Source organism: Phocoena sinus, chromosome 10, assembly GCF_008692025.1.
Source record: "Phocoena sinus isolate mPhoSin1 chromosome 10, mPhoSin1.pri, whole genome shotgun sequence".
NCBI lineage: Eukaryota > Metazoa > Chordata > Mammalia > Artiodactyla > Phocoenidae > Phocoena > Phocoena sinus.
This window is the reverse complement of record NC_045772.1, coordinates 99,730,324-99,757,460: the sequence shown is the minus strand read 5'-3', so window position 1 is coordinate 99,757,460 and position 27,137 is coordinate 99,730,324. Positions and strand designations below refer to the sequence as shown.

General features: G+C 48.0%; 1 protein-coding gene across 7 annotated transcripts in view; it reads left to right on the top strand.

Moving 5' to 3' along the window:
* The window catches only part of TULP3 (TUB like protein 3), a 43,468-nt gene extending 20,408 nt beyond the window's left edge, over nt 1-23,060 (top strand). For 3 of the 7 annotated variants that reach the window (XM_032644976.1, XM_032644977.1, XM_032644978.1), the window contains exons 3-10: nt 7,994-8,153; nt 8,864-9,040; nt 14,309-14,442; nt 14,818-15,015; nt 17,436-17,548; nt 17,836-17,950; nt 19,886-19,984; nt 20,351-23,058. In XM_032644976.1, coding sequence (XP_032500867.1) covers nt 7,994-8,153; nt 8,864-9,040; nt 14,309-14,442; nt 14,818-15,015; nt 17,436-17,548; nt 17,836-17,950; nt 19,886-19,984; nt 20,351-20,803 — 1,449 coding nt within the window. In that variant the 3' untranslated portion in view covers nt 20,804-23,058. Of the gene's footprint in view, nt 1-7,993; nt 8,154-8,863; nt 9,041-14,308; nt 14,443-14,817; nt 15,016-17,435; nt 17,549-17,835; nt 17,951-18,135 lie in introns of all 7 variants that reach the window. The other 4 variants (XM_032644979.1, XM_032644981.1, XM_032644982.1 and 1 more) reach the window with 3 other exon arrangements.
* Nucleotides 23,061-27,137: the final 4,077 nt, after the last annotated feature.

Genomic DNA, 27,137 nt, shown 5'->3' with positions numbered 1-27,137 from the left:
CAGGTGTCCTGGCCCAGGGAGCCCGGCAGTAGCAGCTTCACGGACAGGCAGGCTTCCTCACAACCACTGCTGGCATCCTTTAAGGAGACTGGGGCACATTTTAAGCAAATCTGGTGTTGCACAGCAGGGTAGGAAGCGGCCACAGACGTCTCAGAAGCTGCAGGAGGCTGCCTGCATCTCCCTGCGCAGGGCACGTGGCCTCTAAGCAGAGGAAGCAGCCCGGGTTGTGCTCCTGATTCCGTAGAACTGCTGCCGAGCCTGTGAAATAAGCAGTTCTTTCTAGTACGGAAAAAACAAACAACACAGGAAAGAAGTGAATCTGGGATCACCAGGGAAATCCTGATTAGATACAGATTTATCAGCCCCCGCCCCTGCCCAAGAGCAGAGTAATTGCACGAGGCCTTTATCTTTCACATCCCATTGCATAGCAGACTGTATTTAGGGAGACGTACCACAAGGTTTTAGATTTTTGTTTAGATCTTTGATTTATTTTTATGAGGCTCAGGGGTACATCCCTTGCTAACATGAAATGAAATCTATGGTCATCTACCAAGTGATGAAATAAGACGTAAGATTTAAATTCTGTGTAGTTTTTGAGTTTTGTTTATAGGCATATTTTCTGGATTTTTAAAAAGACAGCCCAACTATTTTGTAATTTTTATTCTTTTCAGTGAGAATGCTACATGTGGTGTGGTATGTGTGTGGTATTTTGGGATTTTGTAAGCCTTTTTGTAGTACAAACATTTTTAAATTATGGTTTTACACAGTTAATAAAAGCATGTGAAGGACTTTCCTGTGGTTAGGCAATCCAGTGGTTAGGACTCAGTGCTTCCACTGCAGGGGGCACAGGTTCTACCCCTGGTCGGGGAACTAGGATCCCGCCTGCCGCATGGCCAAAAAAATAATAAAATAATAAGAATTCAAATAATACAAAAAAGGTATTTGGTGAAAAGTCTTTCTCCCTCTACTTGGCTAGTTCTTTACCAGAGATAGTCAGTGAATATAAAGACATAAAATTTTATGGGAAGTTTTAAAGATTCAAAGCAATCTCTTTGGACCTGATGTATACATTTTGTTGCTAAATAGTGTATGGGAATCCTATGCGAGCCCTGAAATGCTGCCATGGACGGAAGAGCAGGGGGTCAGGGACTCCACCGTCAGACGGCCTGTAGCGGGAAGGGCAGCGCCACATACTGAATACAACGCTGGGCCCAGAAGCAGACTTTGGTTCCCGTTCTAGCTGTGCCTTTAATTAGCTGTGTGATCTTAAGTAAGGTCCTCAGACTCTGTGAACCCCAGTTATTTCGTGTGTGGAGCGAGATCAGACTGGGTAAAATAACAGGTTGTTGGGGAGGATCTTAGAGTGTGGGAGTTAGGGCTGGGATGGATGGCGGTGCCTTGAGGAGGGCTCGGTAGCTCTCACTGTGGCCTCCAGGCTGGCAGCCTCTTGGTGGGAGGCTTACAGTCCAGGGCATGCCAGTCCCCACCCCCACCCCCCCACCTCTGAGGGGTACGGGGCATTCCCATCCGTGACAGTGAGTGTCAGTGGAGTTGGGAGGGGCTGGGGACCCTCCCTCTCCCCACCCCGCCTGCGGTGTGGGAATTCTGCTGTGGGAACGTCCCTGTGGTTGAGAGTTACTGGTCTGAGTTTGAGAAGTAGTTTGCTGAGAGCAGCCAGAGTTAATCAGTGTCGTGAGGATTGGTTCGTACTAACCAGTATCATAAGCGTGAATCTAAGTCGGGATTACTTTAGTAATTGCTAGTGAACCATATACCAGAATCGTCAGGTCATCGGTTTCCCATTAGAAGAGTCTGGTGAGTTCGCAATCAGAGCAAGTGGAGTTTGTAAAATGAGCTTTATTGTAAATATCATTGTGTGATGGCGTAATTAATTCACCTTTACTAAAGGGATGTACCTGCCCAGAATGAGATACATGATATCTGGCCAGGACACTCCCTGCCTTGGATCTTTCGTACTAGAGACTCAAGGTGAATCCTGTTCTTCAGTTCTACTTACCTTATTTCCACAGAGACCATTTCCCTTCTCTCAGTGTGTTCCTTTGTCATCCACTACAGTGTTATTGATTTGGTTAAATTCACTTCCTTCATATCTGTGCTGTTTTTCTGATAGTTCATCTTAGAATTGAATGTTTAAAAACCCTAGACTTTCAGATAATTTACACATGGCTGTTTTTGTCCTATACAGATTTTTGAACAGATTTATTGAAATGTAATTCACATATTATTAATGCTCAGTTACAGTGTACAAATGATTTTTAAATCTTGTGTAAGAGGAACCATACAATATACAGTCTTTTGTGCCTGGCTTCTTTGGCTTAGCAAAGGGCTCACCCATGTTGTAGCATGTATCAGGAATTCATTCCTTTTTACTATTGAATACATTCTGTTTTGTGGACAGACCATGTTTCTCCATTCATCAGTTGATGGACATTTGGGATGTTTCCACATTACAAATTATGCTTCTCTGAGCATCTGTGTACAAGTTTTTGTGTGGAAGTGTTTTCATTTCTCTTGGGTGATCTACCCAAGTATAGGTATACCAAGATATACCTAATATGCCTTGGGTAACAGGAGTGGCTTTGCAGGTCATATGGTAACTCTGTGTTGCACATTTCAAGGGACTGCCAGACTGTTTTCCACAGTCACTGACCATTTTACACTCCCACCAGCAGTGTGTAAGGCTTCCAGTTTCCCCACTTTCCTGCCAGTACTTATTATTGTCTGTCTTTGATTAGAGCCATTTTAGTGAGTCTGAAGTAGAGTCTCATTATAGTCTTGATTTGCATTTCGCTAATGACTAGTGATGTTGAGCATTTATAGTGGCCATCTGTATGTTCTCTTTGGAGAAATGTCCATCCAGATCCTTTGCCCGTTTTTAAACTGGGTTACTTTCATTTTGGTTTTGAGTTGTAGGAGTTCTTTATATAGTGTAGACCCAAGTTCTTTATCAGAAATATTATTTGTAAACATTTTCTCCAATTCTGAGGGTTGTCTTTTTAGTTTTTTGATGGTATCATCTTCAGCCCAAATTTTTTCTTTTGTCACTTGAACTTGGAGTGTCATCTAAGAAACCATTGCCTACACGAGGTTACAAAGACTTGCTCCTGTGTTGTTTTCTAAGAGTTTTACACTTGCCATGATCTGTTTTGAGTTAATCTTTTTATATGGTATGAGGCAGGGTCCAAAATCACTCTTTTGCACGTGGATATCCAGTTGTCCCACCACCATTTATTCCCACTGAGTATATTTTGCTTTTATTTTTACTACTGTCACTAGATACTTATATTTTCGGGCTATGTGACACCTTAGCTAGCTCCAGAGTGTAAAGATTTTCAGATTGTTTCAGGGATGTTACTCAGACAGGAATGCACATTAGGTGGAGAATGTTTATGCCATCTGGCGGTCAATGGATTAGAGTATAGCACAGTCCCTTTGGGCTGGGTCCCCATCTACCGATAGTACCCTTCGAAGGGAGGCAGCCGTCAGTGCGTCAAATCGGTACTTGAAGAAGTCTGATTCAGGGACTCCTGGCGGTCCAGGGGTTAGGACTCGGCTCTTCCACTGCAGGGGCCCGGGTTCCACCCCTGGTCAGGGAACTAGGATCCCCAGAGCCGTTTGGTGTGGCCAAAAAAAAAGTCCAATTTTGGGCTTCCCTGGTGGCGCACTGGTTGGGAGTCCGCCTGCCGATGCGGGGGACGCGGGTTCGTGCCCCGGTCCGGGAGGATCCCACATGCCGCGGAGCGGCTGGGCCCGTGGGCAATGGCTGCTGAGCCTGCACGTCCGGGGCCTGTGCTCCGCAACAGGAAAAAAAAAAAAAAGTCCAATTTTAAACTTTTAGTTTCATCCTCCCATGATCTCTCTTTGTGTGCCAGGAAGGTTGATTATTTTTAGCCAAACCGATAGACCTCTGGCAACCATTGTGATCTCGGTGGTTGTACCTGCGGTTACGCAGTCCGTTCCAAGAATGTCATAAAGTAACCAACCCATTATCTCTGGGAGTCCTTAGAAAATTGAGAATCAGTGGAGTCTCAAGCTATCGTTAATTTGAGGCTTGCATGGGATTTATTATTTTATTGGATAGAGTCCTTTGATGAACCCCCCCCCGAATATAATCTCCTTTATCTCCTCATTTATTTTGGGGTTACCATTCAATATTTTGCTTCAGGGAATGATAGTAGGACCTACCACCAGATTCTGGAGAAGATGGATTCTTTGAGTTATTGCTCAGTTTCCAGGGAGCTGGGAAATTTAAAGGTTTAGTTTATGTGATGCTTAAAAGTCCTGAAGTCAACATTTTTAATTGTATTTAGGCATCAAACAGTCACCTTTGGCTCTTTTTCTGACTGCCCTGACCTTCCCCTTACAAAGGTAGGGAGTCCTTTGTTTACATAGCCTCATCTAAAGCGCTCTTAGCTTTTCAGGGAGGGTAAAGCATAAGTAAGTTGGCACCATTATCTTGAAACTCAACCACCACATCTCTCCTCCTCCGTCCGAATTATGTGAGGGTGGTTAGAATGCTAAGTGAGGTGATAGTTTTTACCAAGATGGCAGTTTGCCCTTTTGTGGGTATTTTGTGGGGGTTTTTCTTATTTACAAACTTGGACAATAGGAGGGTGTATTCAGTGCAGTAATATAGCAGCTGTGTCCCTGAGGTTCACAGTTTGAATCTAGAGTTGTTTTTCCTTAAGTTGTTGATCTGAATGGGTGTGACTAGCGTTGACATGGATAGAGAAGGGCTTCACCAGACACCTTAATAGGATCACTGTGGCCACAGATCTAGTCTACCCTTTGCAGGTCTCAGAACTTGGTTTTGTCAGTGAGCCCAGATGCAACGTGACATCTAGCTCTTCGGTTCCCCTTTTCTAGACCACAGGCAGCATTGTCCTCTGGAACAGATGCACACCAGTCAAACTTACAACACTCAGTCATGAAGCCAGATGCCAGTTTACTCATTTACAGTGAGGACTCTGTACTCGTGCAGTGTGTCTTCATTGCTACTGTTTATGATGCTCTGTTCTTGGGAAGAACAAGAAGTTAGACTGAAAGTGAGAAGGCTGATTGGTAAGCAAGGAGTCAGAGGAAAGAGAAGGAGATAGTCCTGAGGGCTCGCTCGACAAGACCATGAAGAAGCCTTGGATAGTTTCCTGTCCTCAGAGAGAGGGAGCTTTCCCAGTAGGTAGGGTGCGCTTGTCTGCCAGAGTCGGTATCTCTCTTTCTCGGACACGATGGACATATTCTGTCAGATTCTTGCTCTTTGGCTGCTTTTTTCTAGACCACAAGCAGAACGCTCCTTTTCTGTACAACGATTTTTTCTTTACGTGTGTTAATAAAATGGATTCGCTGTAGCTCGTGTTCTTGTTTCATCAGTTGTTTCACAGAGGATTTTATTTCACTGTTTTGGCGGTACCACGCGGCATACAGGATCCTAGTTTCTGGACCAGGGATCAAACCTGTGTCCCTGCAGTGGGAGAGCAGAGTGTTAACCACTGGACCCCAGGGAAGTCCCAGTTGTTTCACAGTTACGAGACTATTTGAGACTAAATAGCTGTGGCCACATGGATAATATGCGACAGTTTCTCATGTCTTTATGCTTCATGTTTACCATCTCTTTGAGGCAGTTAGTTTACTTCTTATCCATTATACAGGCTTCTTAGTTGCTAGAAGAATCTTATCAGCAAGTTCCAGGGGGAGAACCTCGTTCTAACCTCCTGTGTATTTAGTGTTCCTGGGACATTAAGGTCCACCTGTGCGTATTAATTTATGGATCTCAAAATAACCTCAAAAACCCCAATTATTCTTTCACAACTTGCTCTAAGCTCTCTTTTCATTCTTGACAGTATAGTCCCTTTGGCATATTATTTTAGCACCCCTAGTCTTTTTCCTTATGCACAAGGTTGGGTAAAAAAGAATGGGTATATTTCTTCTGTCTTCTGAATTTATCTGCAAGCTTTCATCAGGCCAGTTCTGGAAAAAAATGGTTCCTTTCCTACTAATAGTCTCACCCCTTAGATTAACTCTTCTTCCTAGTGGCACTTTTTAAAAGCAGTATCAATGAAAAAAGTAAACAGTTGGCTTTTTGCCTGAGAAACAGTAAAGTAGGTTATGTATCTTTGCTTTTAAATCATGGCTTAATTTTTTAGCTTGGGGCTTGACACTCTCCTGTTCTGAGACGTCCCAGATCCATAGTTAATTTCTATGTATTATAAGCTCTTATTTGCCAAGGCTTAAAAATAGTATATATGCTGGTACCTTCCTTTTCATCTCATTGGATTTTTTTCTGATAGTCTCTCATGCTTTTTTCCTGACTTCCTGCTACCCTACTCTTCTTTCTTGCTTTTGTCCATAGAGTTGATTGTTTTTTAATTGGAATTTTCCAACTGCCGTTTTTTTTCCCATCTTACCCTTGGCGCTAATTTTTTGGATTCGTAATTATGTAAAAATGAGCAAGAAAGCAAAACTTACTGCTTTTTAGCTGATTAAAACATGAAAATAGGGCTTCCCTGGTGGCGCAGTGGTTGAGAGTCCGCCTGCCGATGCAGGGGGCACGGGTTCATGCCTTGGTCCAGGAAGATCCCACATGCCGCGGAGCGGCTAGGCCCGTGCGCCATGGCCGCTGAGCCTGCGCATCCAGAGCCTGTGCTCCGCGACGGGAGAGGCCACAGCAGTGAGAAGCCCGCGTACCGCAAAAAAAAACAAAAACAAAAACATGAAAATAGTTTGGGGTTTAGAGGATAATGAGTTTTTTAAAATTTTATATTGGAGTATAGTCAATTAATAATGTTGTGTTAGTTTAAGGTGTACAGCAAAATGATTAAGTTATACATGTACATGTGTCTATTCTTTTTGAAACTCTTCCCATTTAGGTTATAACAGAATATTGAGCAGAGTTCCCTGTGCTCCACAGCAGGTCCTCGTTGGTTATCCGTTTTAAATATAGTAGTGTGTATATGTCAATCCCAAACTCCCATTCTATCCTTCCCCCCAACCCCAGTCCTTCCCCTTTGGTAACCACAAGTTCATTCTCTGTGAGTCTATTTCTGTTTTGTAAATAAGTTCATTTGTATCATTGTTTTTTAGATTCCACATACAAGCCATATCATATGATGCTTGTCTTGCTCTGACTTCACTTAGTGTGATAATCTCTAGGTCCATCCATGTTGCTGTAAATGGCATTATTTCATTCTTTTTTATGGCTGAGTAATATTCCACTGTATATATGTACCACATCTTCTCTACCCATTCATCTGTTGATGGACATTTAGGTTGCTTCCATGTCTTAGCTATTGTAAACAGCGCTGCAGTGAACATTGGGGTGCATGTATTCTTTCGAGCCACGTTTTTCTCCAAATACATGCCCAGGAGTGGGATTGCAGGATCATATGGTACTTCTATTTTTAATTTTTTAAGGAACCTCCGTACTGTTCTCCATAGTGGCTGCACCAATTTACATTCCCATCAACGGTGCAGGAGGGTCCCCTTTTCTGCACACCCGGTGGATAACAAGTTTTTTTTTTTTTTTTGATAACAAGTTTTATCTTTTTCTCCCAGTTACAAAAGTAAGAAAATTTAGAAAACTAGGAAAAGGAAAAATAATCATCCATATTCTGCCACCCAGAGAAATCACCATTCCTTCATCTTTTCTCCTATTCATATGTGTTCATATATTTTAAACTTGATTGTGCTTTGATGATAATATGTTAATTACTATATCTTTTTAATATACTTAGATCATGGTCTCAGCTTTGCTAGAAATACATTTGTATAATTTTAGATCTTTTATAGGTGTTTAGTAAATATTTATTAAACGAAGTGAATGAATCCTTACCTCTCTCTGTGTCTCAATTTTCCCATTTCTTAAGTGGGAAAATTTAATTTACAAGAGGTTTTGTAAGGATCCATGAAAGACTGTATATGTTGAAGTAGCTAGATCTCATCATCACTCTCCTGGCTGTACTATCACAATTTTCCCCAGAGAGCGCTGCTGGAGAAGAAGCAGAGAAAGAAGCGCCTGGAGCCACTCATGGTGCAGCCGAACCCAGAAGCCCGGCCACGTCGGTCAAAGCCGAGTGGAAGCGAGGAGCGCGCTCCGCTGGTGGAGCCTCAGGCCCCGCGCAGCGGCGTCATCCTGCACGGTGTGTACTCAGGCAGCGTCTCTGCCTGCTGCTGCGTGGTTTTCGCAAACCTGGGGGAGGCAGGAGGACTCTCAGGTGGACCAAGGGGACAATATTAGCATTGTTACCAGGTACCTTCATTTATCTTTATAATCCCATTCAGGGCCTTTGAGTTGGAATAAAAGCAGTGGTCTGATCAGTGGAGGATACCTTAAAGTTCACAGCCGTCCTGGAACTGTTGTTTTAGAGGCAAAATGAAAGTGTCCGGAACTGCCCACTTGAGGAGCTTCCAGGCTCGACTGTTGCCTCCTGGCAGAGTTAACCATGAAGCCAGGAGCAGGTAGAGAGCACGCATGCTTCCAGTAGCCGGACTCAGAGGGACATCTGAGTCAGCGACGGGGTAAAGGAGGAACCAGGTTAAACAACTCTAAAGCTAGCCCCCTCGGCTCCTGGTTTGGACGAGATCTGGATGGACTTCGGAGGACCTACTTGGCTTTCAGTCTCATTCTTAAGTTTCTAAAGCCCAGCATCAGGTACATTTACTTTAGTGGCAGTCAGGGCATGTTGATAAAATGAACACCAGATCGTAGAATGGATTCCGCTGTTAACAGATGTCCTCGTGGATGTTAAAGAAGGAGGAGTGAAACGGTTTGGTGCTTCTTAGATCACATACACCAAAACCATCCGGCCTAATAGTGGACAATGCTTTCTTCTTTCTGTTGGGCCCCTAGGCATTGACGGTCCCGCTGCCTTCCTGAAGCCAGATGCTCAGGACGTGGAGACCAGACCTCACGTCCTCTCAGTAGGGTCTCCTGCCTTGGAGGAGGATGCTGAGGGAGGTGCTGATGGAGATGGCACCTGGGACCCTGCTTCCAAGCCAGATCTCCAGGAGATTCTCCAGAAACATGGTGAGCATTGCTAACGGTTTTCAGGCAGTGAGTTAGTTACATAAAATATAAAACAGGGAATTCTCTGGCGGTGCAGTGGTTAGGACTCTGCGCTTTCACTGCCAAGGGCCCAGGTTTGCTCCCTGGTCGGGGAACTAAGATCCCACAAGCTGCGCGATGCAGCCAAAATACATATATAAATGTGTGTCTGTGTGTGTGCGTGTGTGTGCGTGTGCGTGTGCGTGCGCGCGTGTGTGTAATAGCAGCATTAGCTACTATTACAGCCATTTCCTTCCTTTTGACATTTTGTTTTTGTCATCCCCACCCTGTTCCTTTGAGTTGCCCCTCAGCACCCTGCCCTACCTCTGTTTCACGGTTCATATTCCTCTAGTGATAAGGGAGAGATAAATAGCCAGCTTAGTGGAAACACAAATTGGATCAAAATATCCTTAAACTAATAATACTTTTTGCATGAGAGCCTGCTTTCTGCCAGTTGGAGTTATTCTCATAAATATTCCTGTACGTTTCAGAGGTCCTCTGTAGTCTTCTCCTTCTTGGAAAACTAATTTTATAGCGAGAAGGAATTAAGCATCCCCCTTTCAGATGAGAAGACTGACGGCCGGTAATGCCTGGATGTTTGCTGGGTACCTGCTTTGTCATAGGCATTGCTGGGTACTGGGATATGTGAGTCAGGAGGTTCTACCACAAACTGGCAGGATAGATGTACATTCAAATGGATTCGTATATTCATTCATTTAGAAAACATGTATTGAGGGTATGCTATATATCAGGCCTTGTTCTAGGCACTTAGGATACAATTGTGAACGAGGTTCCTGCCCTCATGGAGCATTTATTCTGATTGAGGCTTCGTGCACCTAAATTGAGGCTTCATGGACCTAGATAGCCAAGGGAGTGTGGAGAGGGGTGCCCAACCAGAGTTGATCTGGAGGTGACATCTAAGCCAGAGCGTGATGCGGGAAGACGAGCCGGCAGCTCAGAAGGGCTGGAGTGCAGAGCGCGAGGTGACAGGTGGGAAGGGGCCTGGAGAGACGTGGGCTGGAGGGGTGGGCGGGCTCCGATTACATTGGGTGTTACAGGCCGAGCTAGGGTGTGGACTTCCCGTGAAGAGTAACAGGAACCTATGTGGGATTTTAAGGTGGAGTGATAGCAGATTTGGGCTGTAGAAAAATTACTCTGCACTGTGAAGAATGAACTGGAGCGGGCAAGTCTGGAAGCAGGAAGGCTAATGAGATAGTTTGGCTGATGGCCTGATCTCGAGCTGTATTTTGGTGTATAGAGTAGAAAGCAGGAGAAATACAACTCCACTGCGGGGCAGTGAGAGGGACAAGAACCACACGGAAGGAGGTGGCGACTGAGCTGAGGCGTGAGGGGTGCTGTCAGCCCGGGAGCGGCTGGAGACTGACACTGTGAATGTCTTGCTTGTCAGGCACTTGACATACCTTATCTCAGTATTTGTGACAGTACTGTGAGGGCTTACACGTGCCAGCCTCTCCTTTTCACATGTAAGAAAATTGGCTCTCAGAAAGGCTAAGTAATTCGTTCTAGATCACACCGCTGGTTGGTTAGGTGGCAAACTTGGGCAGAAGAAATGACGTTAGCAGAGGCATCAGGTGTATAGAGCGTGATGTATTTGTGGAAACTGGGGCAGGGTGTGGCGTGCTTCAGAGCTCAGCTCTGGGGCCAGCCAGCGTGGTTTGGAGTCTCAGCTCTGCCACCTCTGGCTGGTAAAGGGGAAAGCAGCACAACTTTTCTCTGCCTCAGTTTCCCTGTCTATGATACGAATGTGGCCGTGGTAATTCTGTTACTTCCCTATCGTTATTATAACAAGACACAGTGAAAGAGGTGGAGGAGCCAGAGCAAGGAGAACTCTCAGTTTAACCAAAAGCTAGATTACTTACCCCAGGTCCTCGAGCTGAGTAGCGGCAGACCTAGATTTTCTGAGTCTTAGTCTAGCTCTTGATCCCTTACTGTAAATACCAAGCTGTACCTTGTACTCTGCCCTGTTAAATGACCACTGTGTTCTTTCTCAGAATTGGCCTTTCAGGACCAGATGGGCTAATGCCTTTTTGAGTCTGAACAAGTTGCATCTGGACCATAGAAGCCATTAAGTGCTCTCTTGACTAAGACTTAAGTGTCAGTTTGGAAGATAACGTTCCTCAAGTGGGGATCTAGTTTGCTTGTCTTACAACTTTGGGAGAAATCCTTGATCTCCATCTTAAAACATGTATTCACATAAACTGAGTTCTTGGTACAAATATGGCATTTGAAAGCATAGTACTAACATTGTAAATCACCTATACTTCAATTTAAAAAAAAGAAGAAAACGTAGGACTGAGTGAAGATATCCATATGAGAGTGAGAGCCCTAGAGTTTTATGCGTTTTGCTACCCATCCCCAAAAGTTAACGTTTTAGGAAAGAAAGAAGAAAGAAAGAAATATCCTTCACAAACCAAAGAATTTTTAAAATAATAGCTTTATTGAGATATAATTCACATACCATACAATTCACCCATGTAAAGTGAACAATTGATTGGTTCGTTAGTATATTCACAGAGGTCTGCAGCCATCAGCACAATCAATTTTAGAATGTTGTCTGACGCCAGAGAAACGTCACACCTGTTAGCAGTCACTTCCCATTTCCCTCCAGCTCCCCATCCCTGGGCAGCCGCCAGTCTACTTTCTGTCTCTGCAGATTTGCCTATTCTGGTGTTTCATATGAACAGAATCAGTCATACGCTGTGTGGCCCTTTATGCCTGGCTTTCACGTAGCATCATGTTTTCAGAGTTCGTCCACGTTGTAGCCTGTGTCAGTGCTTCGTTCTTTTCTGTCGTTGGATCACGTTCCGTTGTATGGATAAGCCACGTTTTGTTCCTCCCTTTATCAGTTGATGGGCATTTGGGTTGTTCCCACTCTGGCTATTATGAATAATGCTGCTATAAATAGTTACGCATAAGTTTTTGTATGGACATACGTTTTCACTTGAGATTAATTTTTTAACTGGCCTTAGTCTTATCCTTGGGTGTCCTTGAGAAAAACTTGATACCATTTATTTTGTGAACTATGTAAAACAGACCGTCATTGTCCGTCCTCTGAGGTGGATGAATGTGGGCAGCACTGCTGCTTGTTCAGTCTCCTTGTCATGTGTGACCTGGGGGCTCTTCCAGCTATTGTATGAGGGGTGACTTTACCTTGCAGACCACAGAGAAAAGCGAGGCGGGTCTCGCCCGTAGCTCTGCCCCTTTCTCCTGGGCAGAAATGCTTCTCCTGGAGCATCATCGTCTCACGTGTAAATTTGAGTGTCGTGCTTCTTTTATAACACACAGCACACTTTGTGCCCCATAAACAAGCAAGAGACAAAACAAAAAATAAGACTTGCCAGTCCCTCCTCCTCAAACTCATATAAATGTGAGGATAAAATGAAAAAATAGTTTTTAATCAGATAGTTTGAAGTTTTTTGTAAAAGGTCCAAGGTCGTAGTACTTCAAACATTCCCAACTCGGGGGCTTCCCTGGTGGCGCAGTGGTTGAGAGTCCGCCTGCTGATGCAGGGGACGCGGGTTCGTGCCCCCGTCCGGGAAGATCCCACGTGCCGCGGAGCGGCTGGGCCCGTGAGCCATGGCCGCTGAGCCTGCGCGTCCGGAGCCTGTGCTCCGCAACGGGAGAGGCCACAACAGTGAGAGGCCTGCATACCGCAGAAAAAAAAAAAAAAAAATTCCCAACTCAAATCAGTTCACAAGACTAACCATGAAAAAAATGTAGGAAAACAAAGAAGTAACTGATAGAGACATCTACTGCGGGAAAATGTGCGTAGCGTTTACCATCTTAAGCGTTTGTAGGCGCACAGCTCAGTGGCGTTAGGTACTTTCACATTGCTGTGCAGCCGTCACCACCGTCCTCTCCAGAACTTCCTCATCTTCCCAGACTGAGACTCTGTCCCCATCAGACACCAGCTCCCCATCCCCCGCCCCACCCCCAGCTCCTGGCAACCTCTGTTATACTTTCTGTCTCCATGAATTTGACTGTTCTAGGCCTCATAAAAGTAGAATCATAAGGTATTTGTCCTTTTTGTGTCTAGCTTATTTCACTTAGCATAACGTCTTTAAGATTCATTCATGTTGTAGCCTGTGTCAGAATTGCATTCCTTTTTAAGGCTGAACAGCAGTCTATTTATGTATATACAACAGTTTGTTTATTCATCAGTTGGTGGGTATTTGGGTTGTTTCCACCTTTTGAAAACTGTGAATAATGCTGCTGTGAACATTGGTTGTTCAAGTATCTGTCTGAGTCTCTGCTTTCAGTTCTTTTGGGTATACACCCAGAAGTGGAATTCCTGGATTATATGGTAATTCTGTATATATATTTTTAGGAACCACTATGTTGTTTTCTACAGTGGCTGCATAATTTTGCATTTGCCACCAGCAGTTTCTCCACATCCTCACCAACACTTATTTTCTGTTTTTTGGATTTTGTTTTTTATAATAATCATCCCAGTGATTGTCAGGTGGTTTCTCACTGTGATTTTGATTTGCGTTTCCCTGATGACTAGTGATGTTGAGCATCTTTTCATGTGCTTGTTGGCCATTTATGTATCTTCTTTGGAGAAATGTCTGTTCACGTCCTTTACCCATTTTTTTAAAAAAATGATTTATTTTTATTTATTTATTTTTGGCTGCATTGGGTCTTCGTTGCTGGGCGCAGGCTTTCTCTAGTTGTGGCGAGCGGGGCCCACTCTTCGCTGTGGTGCGCAGGCTTCTCACTGTGGTGGCTTCTCTTGTTGCGGAGCGCGGGCTTCAGTAGTTATGGCACGCAGGCTCAGTAGTTGCGGTTTGCGGGCTCTAGAGCGCAGGCTCAGTAGTTGTGGCACTCAGGCTTAGTTGCTCCGCGGCATGTGGGATCTTCCCGGACTAGGGCTGGAAGCCGTGAACCCTGCATTGGCAGGCGGATTCTTAACCACTGTGCCACCAGGGAAGCCCTCTTCCCCCATTTTTGAATTGGGTTTGTTTTTGTTGCTGTTGAGTTATATATTCTGGATGTTAATCGTTTATCAGATATATGATTTGCAAAAGAGGATAAATTAGAGAAGGGAACAGCAGGAAGGGAAAACAAGGGATGGATCTAGGTGAGAATATGAAGAAAGAATTGTCAAAATTTGGATTAAATAGCCATGTTTTAAGTCAGAACAGCTTGGAATTTTTAAGGAAGGAAGTTAAAATTATATTTGGTTCAAAGGTCTCTGGCCCTTTTTGACAGTTTCTCCCTTTCTGCCAGGGATCTCAGGGAGTTTGAACTTTGATGAGGAGGAGACTGATGGGGAGGAAGGAGAAGGGAAAAAACTAAGATCTCATTCATCCTCTTCAGAGGCAGAGAGACCCAGTTCTGCATCCAGCCAGAAGCCAACCACAGTATGTAGCTCTGAAACTTCTTCCTCTGAGCTAATTTCACTGCTTCCTAAACATCTCCGGTATTTAAATGCCATTACTGGATGAGGGCTGCTTCAAAGAGTTAAGCTGGAATTTACACTTAAAGTACACGACTCCCTAATTTCTTGTGTCTTGAACCAGCTTCTGTGAAGCCGTATCCCATTTTCATACATTGCTGCTTCATTACTCCCAATATTCGTATACCTATTTAACTTCTCAGAGTTTTTCCCTACCTTGTCAGAAGACTGAGACATATGGGTAAATCCGTAAGTTATCTTGTCCTTTAAGCGTTTCTCAAAGAGAATATGAGGTTTCCTGACCCAGCCGCCTACTGCTCACATGTGGCTGTTCTTTCAGGATACAGGAGCTTCCGGAACTGCAGCCCAGCACACTGATAATCAGCTGGGAGAAATAGAGAATTTAGAGGGCTTCGCATACAGTCCTGCCCCTCGAGGTGTCACAGTGAAGTGTCGGATAACTCGGGATAAAAAAGGAATGGATCGGGGGCTTTTCCCTACCTACTATATGCACTTGGAAAAGGACGAAAATCGGAAGGTATGAGAAGTGGGTCTTTTTTTTTTTTTTTTTTTTTGGCTGTGTCAGGTCGTAGTTGAGGCACTGGGCTTAGTTGCCCCAAGGCACGTGGGATCTTAGTTCCCCGACCAGGGATCAAACCTGCGTCCCCTGCATTGGAAGGTGGATTCGCAACCACTGGACCACCAGGGAAGTCCTGAGAAGTGGTTCTTAAGACAGATCTTGAGATGGAGGGAAGAGTGCTGTGGGCTGGGTCATTGATGGTCTTACGATGGGGGGTGGGGATGGGGGAGCACCGGTATTCGACAGGAACTAGGTTGTACTTCCTAGTTCCCAAGTGCTGTGTTCTCACTGTCTTCCAAGAGGTCACAGTCTTAATAGTCAAAACCTACCCACCCGCAAAGAGCAAGTTTTATCCAGAAGATAAGAAGATGGAAGAGACTACCTGAATGCAGTTATTTTTACCTCCATCCCTCTTTTGGGGTGGGGGGTTCGCAGTGTGCTCTGTGATTTTGATTATGACAGTGTGGAAGAAAGAAGCGTTTAGGGAACAGGAGGAATTGGAAAAACAGAAAACATGCAAGTGGAATGTCTTGTTCTTCATCCTAGAAATTCTAATTTACTTTATGCATAAATTTGAGGCAGTTAATACTTGCTAATGAACAATGTATTTTGTAATACCAGGTCTAAGTGGATGATTTTAAGAGCCTAGAAATGTGGGCTTCCCTGGTGGCGCAGTGGTTGAGAGTCCGCCTGCCGATGCGGGGGACAGGGTTCGTGCCCCGGTCCGGGAAGATCCCACATGCCGCGGAGCGGCTGGGCCCGTGAGCCATGGCCGCTGAGCCTGCGCGTCCGGAGCCTGTGCTCCACAACGGGAGAGGCCACAACAGTGAGAGGCCCGTGTACCGCAAAGAAAAAAAAGAGCCTAGAAATGAGATGATGATAGTAGATATTAATGTTGTTATAACCACTATCTACTGAGTGTTTACAATTACCAGGTGTGTGCTAAATGCTTTATGTATATTATTACCTACAACCCTTATGACAACGCTGTAAGATAGGATTTCTTATCCCAGCTTAGGGAATGCCCCAGAACACACTAAGAAGTGGCAGAGCCAGATTGAAACCTGTATCTGTTTGATTCCAAAGCGCCCCCTCCCCTTAGTTACTGCCCTCTCCTGCTTCCTTATTATCGTCCAAGTCTAGGAGCGTCTGGGAAGGGTGCATAAATACGACAGTCCTCGTATCACGGAAGTCGCAGGCGTTTAGAACAACAGCATACAAAATGCAGCAAGAAGCATCAGGAAAGCCGTTGCAGGGAGGATGGGAAGCACAGGGTCCAGGGTCCTGCCTCTTCCAAAGGTGGAAAGACTCTTACTCATGAGATTGGATGAAGCTTTTTTCAAAAGTCACTGGAGGCTTTAGGGATAAAGTTGTGAATAATGACATGGAGGATCAAGCTAGTGACTTTAGAAGAGTTGTGCGGTGGGGAGACCCTGACGGTGAGTCCTGAGAAGCATGAGGGTTAGGAAGAGTGACGCGGACCCAGAGCTCGCGGGGTCAGGGCCGGGGGCAAGGACTGGCTACCCCTCACCCATGCGGGCCGCCTGGTCAGGGCTCTGGAGGAGACCCTTCTCTTCTGCTCATCCATCCGGGAACCCGAGATGACTGACTCTTCCCTGGAAACATCCCTCCTTCAAGGATGAGGTTTTGACAGTGATGCCTGAGCATAACCCGTCCTGCCCTGCGGCCCAGGGTCAAGACGTTGGTTGCTGTTGGGGGTTGCAGTGGACAGATGCTGGTCTGGGTGTTCAGTGCATCAAGGAGATCACCACTGCCGTCGTGAGGCCATCGTTCTGGCCAAGTTCTCCGTAGTCCTCATGTGGTGAGGCTACTGGGGGAACGGGAGCGGCCAGCCCCAGACCATCCCTGCAGGCTGACCGGCCACTGTGGCTCTGGGCCGGTGCCTCTCGTCCTGCCCTTGGACACTGGCGTCACCCCAGCCGCTGTGCCCGAGAAGCTGGTGCTGGCCGGCGTGGACGATGCTGCACCTTGGCCAGCGGTTGCACCGCTGCCCTGGGCAGCTTTGCCGAGGCCACCTCTGTGCTGTCTCCAAGACCTAGGCCGCCTCACCCCCGAGCTCTGGAGGGAGATCATGTTCACTGACTGTCCCTGTCACGGGTTCACTGAGCATCCTGTAATGACCCACACCAAGTCTCCATGCGGGAGACCCAGGCTCCAGCTGTGGCCACCACATCGTTTTTCTGCAAGAAAAGTCAAAGTGAATTAAACCTGTTTTTTTTTTTTTAAAAAAAAGACCCAGAGATGGACTGCTTGGTACATGATAGGCAGTTGCTAAATATTTGCTAACTAAACAGGTAGGACAAACATGGCAGTTCTCTTGAGTGCATTTTTTACTGAAAATTTGTTTCCTTTTCTAGATATTTCTTCTTGCAGGTAGAAAGCGGAAAAAGAGCAAAACATCCAACTACCTCATCTCCACTGACCCAACAGATCTATCTCGTGAGGGGGAAAGTTATGTTGGCAAACTCAGGTGAGAGCAGCCTTGTATCCTGTCCTGCTCCTCTGATGGTTTGACTCCTGTAGTTTCAGAACAGTCCATATCGGTTTTACAATGAGCCGGTCGATGTCATCTAAAAAAATAAAGTTAATAGAAAGTCTAAGGCCCTTCCTTGTTTTAAGGCTAGATCTTTGAGAAAGCGATGATGACCCCTTGACCTTTGGAGAGTGGGCCGAGAGGCTGTCCCATACCTCTCCTAGCTTGTGTTTGTAAGGGAGAAAAATACAGATCATTGTGGTGGCTTTTTCTCTTGATTCTAGGTCCAACCTCATGGGGACCAAGTTTACAGTTTATGACCATGGTGTCAGCCCGGCCAAGGCCCAGGGTCTGGTAGAAAAGGCCTGTATGCGGCAGGAGCTGGCCGCCGTCTGCTACGTGAGTGCCGCCTCCCGTTTCCTCAGCCTCCTGGCGTCCCAGCCCTGGGCTTGCAGTCCCCCTCCCAAGCTTGTTTCTGTATACTCGAGTTATTTACGAATTGCCAAGTTTAGCTGTATTTACTGTTTCAGCCGGCCCTCACTCATCTCCTCTTCTCTTTTCCCAATGCCACCATGTTAACGCAGGCCTTCGTTACCCCTTACCCGTTGGCTCGCGGTTACCGTAAATTGGAAGCCGGTCTCTGCTTTCCGCCCTCTCGACCTGGTTCATCCTGTACAGCCGCTGCTGAGCGGTCCAGCTCCAGCTCATGCTGCTCTTGTCCTGCTCCAAATCCTCTCAGACTGCCCCTTGAGTCCAGAATCAAGCCTGGACGCTGCATCTTCCCCTTCCGGCTCCCCAGGGGCACGCTTCCTATGCGTTCCCGTCATTCTAGCGGCACCTCTCGTCCCTGCGCCCCACCTGAGAGCCTGCCCTGCCCCTCCTTGCCTCTGCCTGTCCACCAGCGTCAGCAGAGGTCTCTCCCGATACTAGATGTGCTTGATGCTCCCCTCGGTTCCCCGCGCTTTCTGTAGTGCCCCAGACTGCTTCTTCAGCACCATCCTTCTCTACCAGTTCGTAAAGTCCCATTCACTGCTGTTTCCACGTGAACACGGACCTGGCGCGTAGTGGGCATGTGAAGTTGTGGAGTCAAAGAAGCAAGAAGCAATTAACCCGACTCAGTTGTTACTTTGATCCCAAAGTCTCAGCTTTCCATCGTTGGAATTAATCTCATCACTTGATTCCCATGAGATTTTATCTAAGTGACTGAGACTCATTTGACTTAACACTTTATAATGTATAGATGTTTTCTCTTAGCTTCAGAATCAATTAAATATTTTACCTATGCATGACTTTGTGTGTATGTATATGAATACACATATATCCATGTATTTAATGTACTTATTTTATTCATGTATAATCTGCCTGGTTTGACGGGCATTTGATTTTTTTTTACCTCCAGATACAGGTCCTATTTAATTTAAACTGTAATTCTCACTCTATATCATATAGTGCCGTGTCCTCACTGGGAAATATATATTTATTGAAGATGACAAAATTGGACAGTTTGCTCATAATTGTCTGAAATTTCACTTAAAGCTAAAGAGTAAGAGTAGGGTTTCAAGCCTGTGGAGTGTTTTAAATTCAGATGTTCAAATGAAGTTTAAAAAGAGGAAACGGTCTTATTTTCCTGGGCTTGATTCTCCGTCTCTCTCTGTTTAACGACAGTGAAGTAATAGAATAGTGTTTAGCGCTCTCCATATTGTCCCCATTTTACATGCCCAGGAGGGCCTTGCGTTAAGAATGAGGTCTTGTGTGCTTCCCTGATGGCGTAGTGGTTAAGAATCTGCCTGCCAATGCAGGGGACACAGGTTCAATCCCTGGTCCGGGAAGATCCCACATGCCGCGGAGCAACTAAGCCCATGCGTCACAACTACTGAGCCTGTGCTCTAGAGCCTGTGAGCCACAACTACTGAGCCCATGCGCCGCAACTACTGAGCCTGTACTGTAGAGCCTGCGAGCCACAACTGCTGAGCCCTTGTGCCACAACTACTGAAGCCCGTGTGCCTACAGCCTGTGCTCCACGACAAGAGAAGCCACCGCCATGAGAAGCCCGCACACCATGACAAAGAGTAGCCCCCACTAGCCGCAACTAGAGAAAGCCACGTGCAGCAACGAAGACCCAGTGCAGCCATAAATAAATAGATAGATAGATAGATAGCAATGAAGACCCAATGCAGCCATAAATAAATAGATAGATAGACAGATAGATAGACGCAGCCATAAATAGATAGATAGGTAGATCGATAGAAAGGAAATGCATGGTATTAAAGAAAAAAGAATGAGGCCTCGTCTTCATTTCTGTTTCAAGTTCCTGTTTATTTCCCTCTCTTCCAGGAAACAAATGTACTCGGACTTAAAGGCCCGAGGAAGATGTCTGTGGTCATCCCAGGGATGAATATGAATCATGAACGAATCCCATTTCAGCCACGAAACGTAAGTACGAGCATATTTCATCAACAAAGACTCTAACAACAAGACTGCGATACAGGCAAGATGAACAGAAAACAGTGTTGATTCCTCCCGAGCCCAGCCTGGAGAGTGGCCACTCTTCCTCAGGAGAGCCAGCCCTCCGGACCCCGGGGTAGGCGCTGTTGCTAACGTGGTTGATTTGCAACCAGTGGGTCTGCGAAGAGAAACGCTAGTTTTTCTATAAGAATCCAACAGAGCCGCTTAGTGTGGGCTCTGTTTCTGTTTTACTTGCTGAAACGGAGGAAATAGGCCCCTGCTCTGCTTCCCGCCTCAGCAGCCTCGAGGGTGAGCGCTTTGCGACGGTCCTCAGCACACACCCCTCTCCTACAGGACCGCGAGGGCCTGCTTTCAAAGTGGCAGGACAAAGCCATGGAGAACTTGATCGAGCTGCACAACAAGTCCCCCGTCTGGAACGATGACACCCAGTCCTACGTCCTGAACTTCCACGGCCGGGTCACTCAGGCCTCTGTGAAGAACTTCCAGATAGTCCACGAAAATGACCGTAAGCCCCAGGAAGAGAGGTGTTCTGACAGAATTCAGAAAAGAGCATTGCCCTTCATTGGTAGGAAGTTACACTCGGGAGAGCATGATTTAAGGAAGAAAAGACCGCCTCGGAAAGACAGAGCTGCAGTCTTGCAGTCAGCCGTCTGGGCCGCTGAGTTGAGGGCAGGAGCATGTGAGGTCTCTTGTGGCAACCGGAGGAGTCCTGGGGGTGCTGCTCGGGGGGCAGAGGCAGAGGCCCTTCCTCAGGAAAGGTTCAGGCCCTTCCGGCCCCCCACCTGAGTTTGCGCTGCCCCCCCTTGCCCTTCCGGCTCCCCCGAGCTTGTGCTGCCCCCCCTTGCCCTTCCGGCCCCCCCACCCCCCGAGCTTGCGCTGCCCCCCCACTTGCCCTTTCCTGCTGGTCCGGGCAGGGAGCCGAGTGGAGTCGCAGTAGAGCCTTGGTCGTGCTCAGTAGGCACTCTCCGTCAGGCTTCTTTCCATCTTTCTAAGGGTTTCCCATTTTAAAGAGACCTGTTTGGAGGATGTCTTCCTTATCTCCTGACGTCCCGATCTCTCTCTGCCTCTAGCTGACTACATAGTCATGCAGTTTGGACGTGTGGCCGACGACGTGTTCACCCTGGACTACAGCTACCCGCTGTGCGCGCTCCAGGCCTTTGCCATCGGGCTTTCCAGCTTCGACAGCAAGCTGGCCTGTGAATGACGGCCAAGCAGGCGCTGGGCCTTCTCTCTGCAGAGCTTCTGGAGCACGTAGCCGCCGCTCTTGGGCTTGCCCAGGACACGGAGAGTGACAGGCCCGCCTTTTGGAACGGTCCCTGAAAGTATGTATGTACACGTGCACGGATGCACATACGTGTGTGTACACATATCTGTACACACACACCCTTCTCGGGGTCTCACGGCCCTGGTCGGGGTCACAGCTTGACTCGGGTGAGAGCCTGTCCAGAGCTCACAGTGACTGTGAAGGCGCCGCCCAGCGGTCAGAACCCCGTGCTTGGAGACTTGCAGCCAGAGGCAGCTTCTCACACTTCAGTACTTGGGTCGCTTTTTTTTGCAGAACTTTTCAGGGAGGGGTGTTCCCTGAATTACCTTTAGTCTCCAGGTGTGCAGGGTTTTTCTGTAAGTGGGCGGCAGGCCGGTCCCGGCTGTAGGGTATCTCTGCCCCCGTGGTCTTGGCCATCTTCCAGAACGGCCGTGTCGTGAGAGCACCTGAGTGGGGACGGTGCCTCCAGGAAGTGCAGGCCTGCAGGTCGGATCTGAAGCGGCACCCGGCCTCATCCGCTGTGACGTAGCCTTGTCTTTGCTTTGGCCACGGTGGTTTCCAGAGTGTCATTTACCGTTGGTGATCATTCCTCACCCATGGTGTGGGGGTCCCTGGGAGAAGCGCTCCTCTCTGCCATCTCTGTGGGGGAGTGTGGTGCCCGTTCCCCAGAGCCGGCCGCTGTCCCCCAGCTCGGGAGGCACCGTGTCACGGTCCCCCTTCCCTTAGGGCCGGCTGGCTGGCTGCGGTCTCAGAGTGGCTCTGGCCCAGTTTGTGATCAGTGATGCAAGCAATTTACGTACTTGTCTTAATCGCAGGGTGGGCTGCAAGCATAACCTCTAGAGGTGGCCTAGTCTGCTTACGACTGAGAGGGATTTGACAGAGGCCTTCACCACCTTCAGCCCAGGAGTGCGTCCCCGCTGGGTTACTGTGGAGCCGTTAGCGCAGACTCACCTGTAGCCCGCGTGGGAGGGGAGAGAACAGTGTGTGTGGAACTTGCCATTGTCGCTGCCCAGAGGGGTGAGGACCGGGCCTGGCTGGCAGAGCTTGGGCCTCTCTTCTTGGCTTAAGTGTCGTCAGCCCCTGAGGCCTGGTTCGTCCTCGGCGGACCACGTCCTGTCACTTTTCCTCACAGATTGTAAGGGTTTTGCTAAGTCGTTCAGATCGTTAGCCTCTCCCCACAAATCACACGGCTCCGCTGCTAGTTCTCGGCCTCCGCGTGCATCCGAGTCCTGAGGATCCGGGAACACCGTGAGCTCTGCGTTGGCGTCGGTCACCTCCCAGGCCTCGTGCGCCAGCCAAGCTGTCTGCCAGCCTGGGGCCAGGCATCGGCGGCTTGCGCTTCGTCCCGTCCCTTCTGTGGACTTCCTTTCTGTCCCTGCTTCCTATCCCTGCTCTGCATCAAATAGCAGCGGGAAGGAGAGAGACCCGGGGGATGAGCAGACCCGCGGCTCACCCCACGGGTAAGTCCCACCCGCTCTGCCCTGACACGGCTGCTTCCCCTCAAGTGCCTCACTCATCAGGTGCCCGCCAGGCGCGCGGGACCACCGGCCTGACACTGAAGATGGAAGGCTGTTCACTCGTCTCCTGTTGGAGAATATGCAGTGTCTGGGGAAGGGGGCCCGGGGGGGACTGGACCTGGCCCTGCTTCCTCCTGCCCGCTCTGGTGCAGACACACATCCCGGCTTCACGTCCTTCCTGCTTGATCGTGCAGGTGATCGGTTTCACGTGAATCGTATTTATACCTTTTGTATGCTACAGAAATAAAAAGGGATTTATATAAGAACACGAGTGTTGCCGTTCTTCTTTCAGACTCCTGTCCCTCGCATGCCTCCCACCGTCACGTTCTGTCACAATAATTCCATCGCTTGGCAACAGCGAACCAGTCAGTTCTTTGAAGCCAAGTGGGTATCACCGAAGTTTTCATCCAGGTAAGCAGGGTCTGCAGACTCAGGGATCTGCGTCCTGGAGACTGTAGACTCACCATGTGTGTGACACTGAGAGTGTCCTGGGCAGGTGACGGAGCTGAGGCTGAGCAGGGGAGCCAGAGGGCAGCCTCCTGCACCGTTCAGCCTCCTGCACCGTTCAGCCTCCTGGGTCAGCTGCATTGGTGTTGCTTCCTGATTCAGCCGCAGAGCAAATTAAATATCTGATAGTGACAGAGACCCCACGTCTTACCTCTAAGTGTTCACATTTAAAGCTTCCCTATACGGACAAGTCGAGAAAAGCGTGTTCGCAAGTCTTGCTGAGGCCTTCCTGCTCTCGGTGTAACGGGGATGGACGAGTGGCGTGGAAGGAAGCGGGAAGAGCCCAAAGGGCAGGACGAGAGCCGGAGTCAGTCTCATTTCTGTGGCTTGGCTTCTCTTCCACGTGATTCTTTGTGGCCAAACAGGTTATTTGCAACACAGTTTTATACACTTTTCAGTGGCCAGGAATATCAATGGTCGTTGATACGAAAGACACCAGCTCTTTTTGATTAGGTTAGTAGGTGAGAAGAAGGAATGAATGAGAATCAATTCCCTTCCTTTCTGTTTCTTTCTCTTTTTTGGCTTGTGGGATGTTAATTCTCCAGTCAGGGATCGAACCCATGCCCCCTGCATTGGGAGTGCGGGGCCCTAATCACTGGACCGCCAGGGAATTCCCAATATCCCTTCCTTTAGACAGCAGCACGGGTGCAGAAATAAAGTGACGGTTCAACTCAGAGTCCCTGGGTTCTGGCCCTTTTCCTGCCAGTGATTTGCCAACGTGCGCCCTCTGTAGATGGAGAGGTTTTGAGTTACCTGATCTCCTGTTCCTGAGTGATGAGTGCTGGCAGCCACCCGGAATTCCCGAGTGTGTTGTTTTTTTTGTTTGTTTGTTTGATTTTTGCGGTACGCGGGCCTCTCACTGTTGTGGCCTCTCCCGTTGCGGAGCACAGGCTCCCGAAGCGCAGGCTCAGCGGCCATGGCTCATGGGCCCAGCCGCTGCGCGGCACGTGGGATCTTCCCGGACCGGGGCACGAATCCGTGTCCCCTGCATCGGCAGGCGGACTCCCAACCACTGCGCCACCAGGGAAGCCCCCCGAGTGTGTTTTGAATCGAGGTCTCTGCTTCTCTCCTGGACAGCTACGTGCGTAGCTGGAGAGGCCTGGGGAGGAGCCCCTGGAGGCTGGAGCCAAGGGCCTAGAGAGGGGAGACTGGAATGGCGGGAGCGCGCCCCGGGGGAGAGCGTGGCCGCGCTGAGGAAGCCGCCCCTCCCAACCGCAGGCTGCATCTTGCTGCACAGAGAAAACTTGGGGGCGTTGCGAGCTGCCCCCCCTCCGCAGAGTGGCTCCTGCCTGTGTGCTCGCGCCACGTGTGCCACGCCTCCAGCCCCTGGTCCTCCTAAACTTCCCCACGTAGATCCCCGCCGGGGGCTCGCCCAGGACTGGTTAGATTCTGCCCCGCCCCTCACACATTTCTTGGCCAGGTGCATGTGGGCTGGTTTTGCCCCCTCTCCCCGCTTCGGTCTCCTAGCTACTGTAGTCAGTGTGTACCCTTCACAGGTCCTACAACTCTTCCCTGTCCAAAAACCGGGGTGCGGGCATGGGGATGCCGCGGTCAGTGCGGTTTTCAGGCAAGCTCTCCCGAAACCGCGGGCAGCTCCCTGGCACCACCTACTGACCCAGGGGGCACATTACAAGTGCATTAACACGATGAGCGCAGGTTCTGCAACCCAGATGAGGCGACTTCACCGTGGACCCTGTTGTCATGACTCTTGAAGGTCTGGGAACAGTAGTATTTGTGGAGTGTAGAAAGTGGAGGAATTCCACGCAGAACGCGTGGGCTCTGGCCCCAAATGCCTAGGCATTTGGTGTAGGAGAAGGGCAAATATCAATATTATTTTTATTAATGTTTTAAGATGGGATAATGCATTTCGGTTGACTTTTTTAGCCATGCAGTTATGCAAAGTGGTTTATAAATGCTCATAAAGCAATTTAAGGTGGTTTTCCAGGGACTCTGGTGAGAGGAAAGAAGAACAGCATGGCTTTACTGGGTAACTAAACATACCCTGCGTTCTGGTCTCAGGCCTGATCCTACCTCACCTTCCTTACTTTGTACCCATCTCTCCTTTCCTACTTGAAGGGACAGCCTAGGCAAAACAAACAAAGCAAAACAACAAGAAAAGTAGCCCTGATGTTAAGGGAAGTTTCTGAAATATTCCAGATATGAAAGGGGCCTCCATGATTTTCTCCGGCTCTGCCAGGTCCTTTGGTCCATCAGGCCCAAGCTCCTTTGCACAGGGCGAGGCTGAGGCCCAGGAGGCCGGGTGCAATACGAGGGTGCCACGTGGACGGTAGAGCCGGAGGGCCGGGGTGGCGGTGGGACTTTTCCTGGTCTGTCCCGACCTTTTGTTACACATTTTGGTATGATGTAGTGCTCCTCAAGCCTCAGGGTTTTAACATCTGGTTAAGCACTGCCTACCCAGATTCCGTCCCTTGTGATTTTCAAGGCCTCCAAGAATAATCAGTAGTTCTCTCTCTTCCATAGTCTGGGGGCGGGAAGGTCAGGAAGGAAGGACGGTCTGAGACGAAAGGAGGGTGACGGGCTGGCAGTTAGAGCAAGTTTTAAGAGTGGGTTTAAATGCAGTCTTTAGGGTACTGATGCACGCTCAGGACAGACTCCATCGGGGTAAGATAGGATGTCCCTAAAAATACGTCCTGATTCTGCCCTTGGTCAGTCTCCTGTGATTCTGTAGCAGAGAGAGAGAGATACAGATCTTAAATAGTAATGCTTTCATATTATTTAAAACACTTTGGAAGATTATACAATTAAAGCCTCCTCCCGTATCTGTCCCCTTCTTGTTTCCCTTGCCCTGTACTCTTAGAGTTGACCACTTTTCGTTTCCAGTGTATCTTTCCAGTATTTCTTTATGCAAAAATAAATTTCTAATTTCCCACTCTTTGTGCACAAAAGGTAGCACACTATATACTTGGTTCAGTAGCTTGCTTTTTTTTTTTGTTCCTTTGGCCGTGCCATGTGGCACGTGGGATCTTGGTTCCCTGAGTGAAGCCCCCGCCCCTGCAGTGGAAGCACGAGTCTTAACCACTGGACCGCCAGGGAATGCCCACACCTTTATGCTTAGTGTCTCCACAGTCCTCAGTTCGCCCCTTTGCAGGTGTTATCTACCTGCCTGCCAAGCATCTCCTTTTGGATGGTCGACAGCTGTGCTCTCCAACACCATCGCCACTAGTCACATGGAACTATTAATTAAAATTCAGTCAACTAGCTGCATTTCAAGGTCTCAGAAGCCATATGTGGCTCATGCCTACCATACTGGACAGCACGGATAAAGAGCACTTCATCATTCCAGAATGTACTGTCGGAGAACGTGGGTCCACAGAAATCTCAACTTTGGGTTCCAAAAATGTAACCCTCTTCTCACCAGGTGTCATTCCCTGGGGAAGTTGTGCTTGTCCAACTTCCCCATCAGAATGTCAGTAGCTTGGGGGCAGGGCTGTGACGTTTCTGTTCATCCCTAGTGCCTACCTACCTGGCACAGTGCCAAGGACATCACACATGTTCAGTCAACGTGGGATGGAAACATGAGTGATAGGAGACTGAGGCCCAGACTCTAAGGGTCCCCAAGGTCATAATGAGTATCGGCCGAGCTGTTGTTTGAACCTGGGTTAGTTTAATTCCCCAGTAAGGACATAATACGTGACTTTTGTTAACTTTAATTTTCAAAATTTTGTATCAGAGTCACTGAAAAATGAAACTTTTCACGATTAGACTGGAGGAAGCCTTTCCCCCCTTCTGATTTTTTCCAGGAAGCTCCTGGATATCCAGACCCTAAAGACCCCCTGGGACCCTCAGAGAAATTCTGAGAATTGTACGGAGA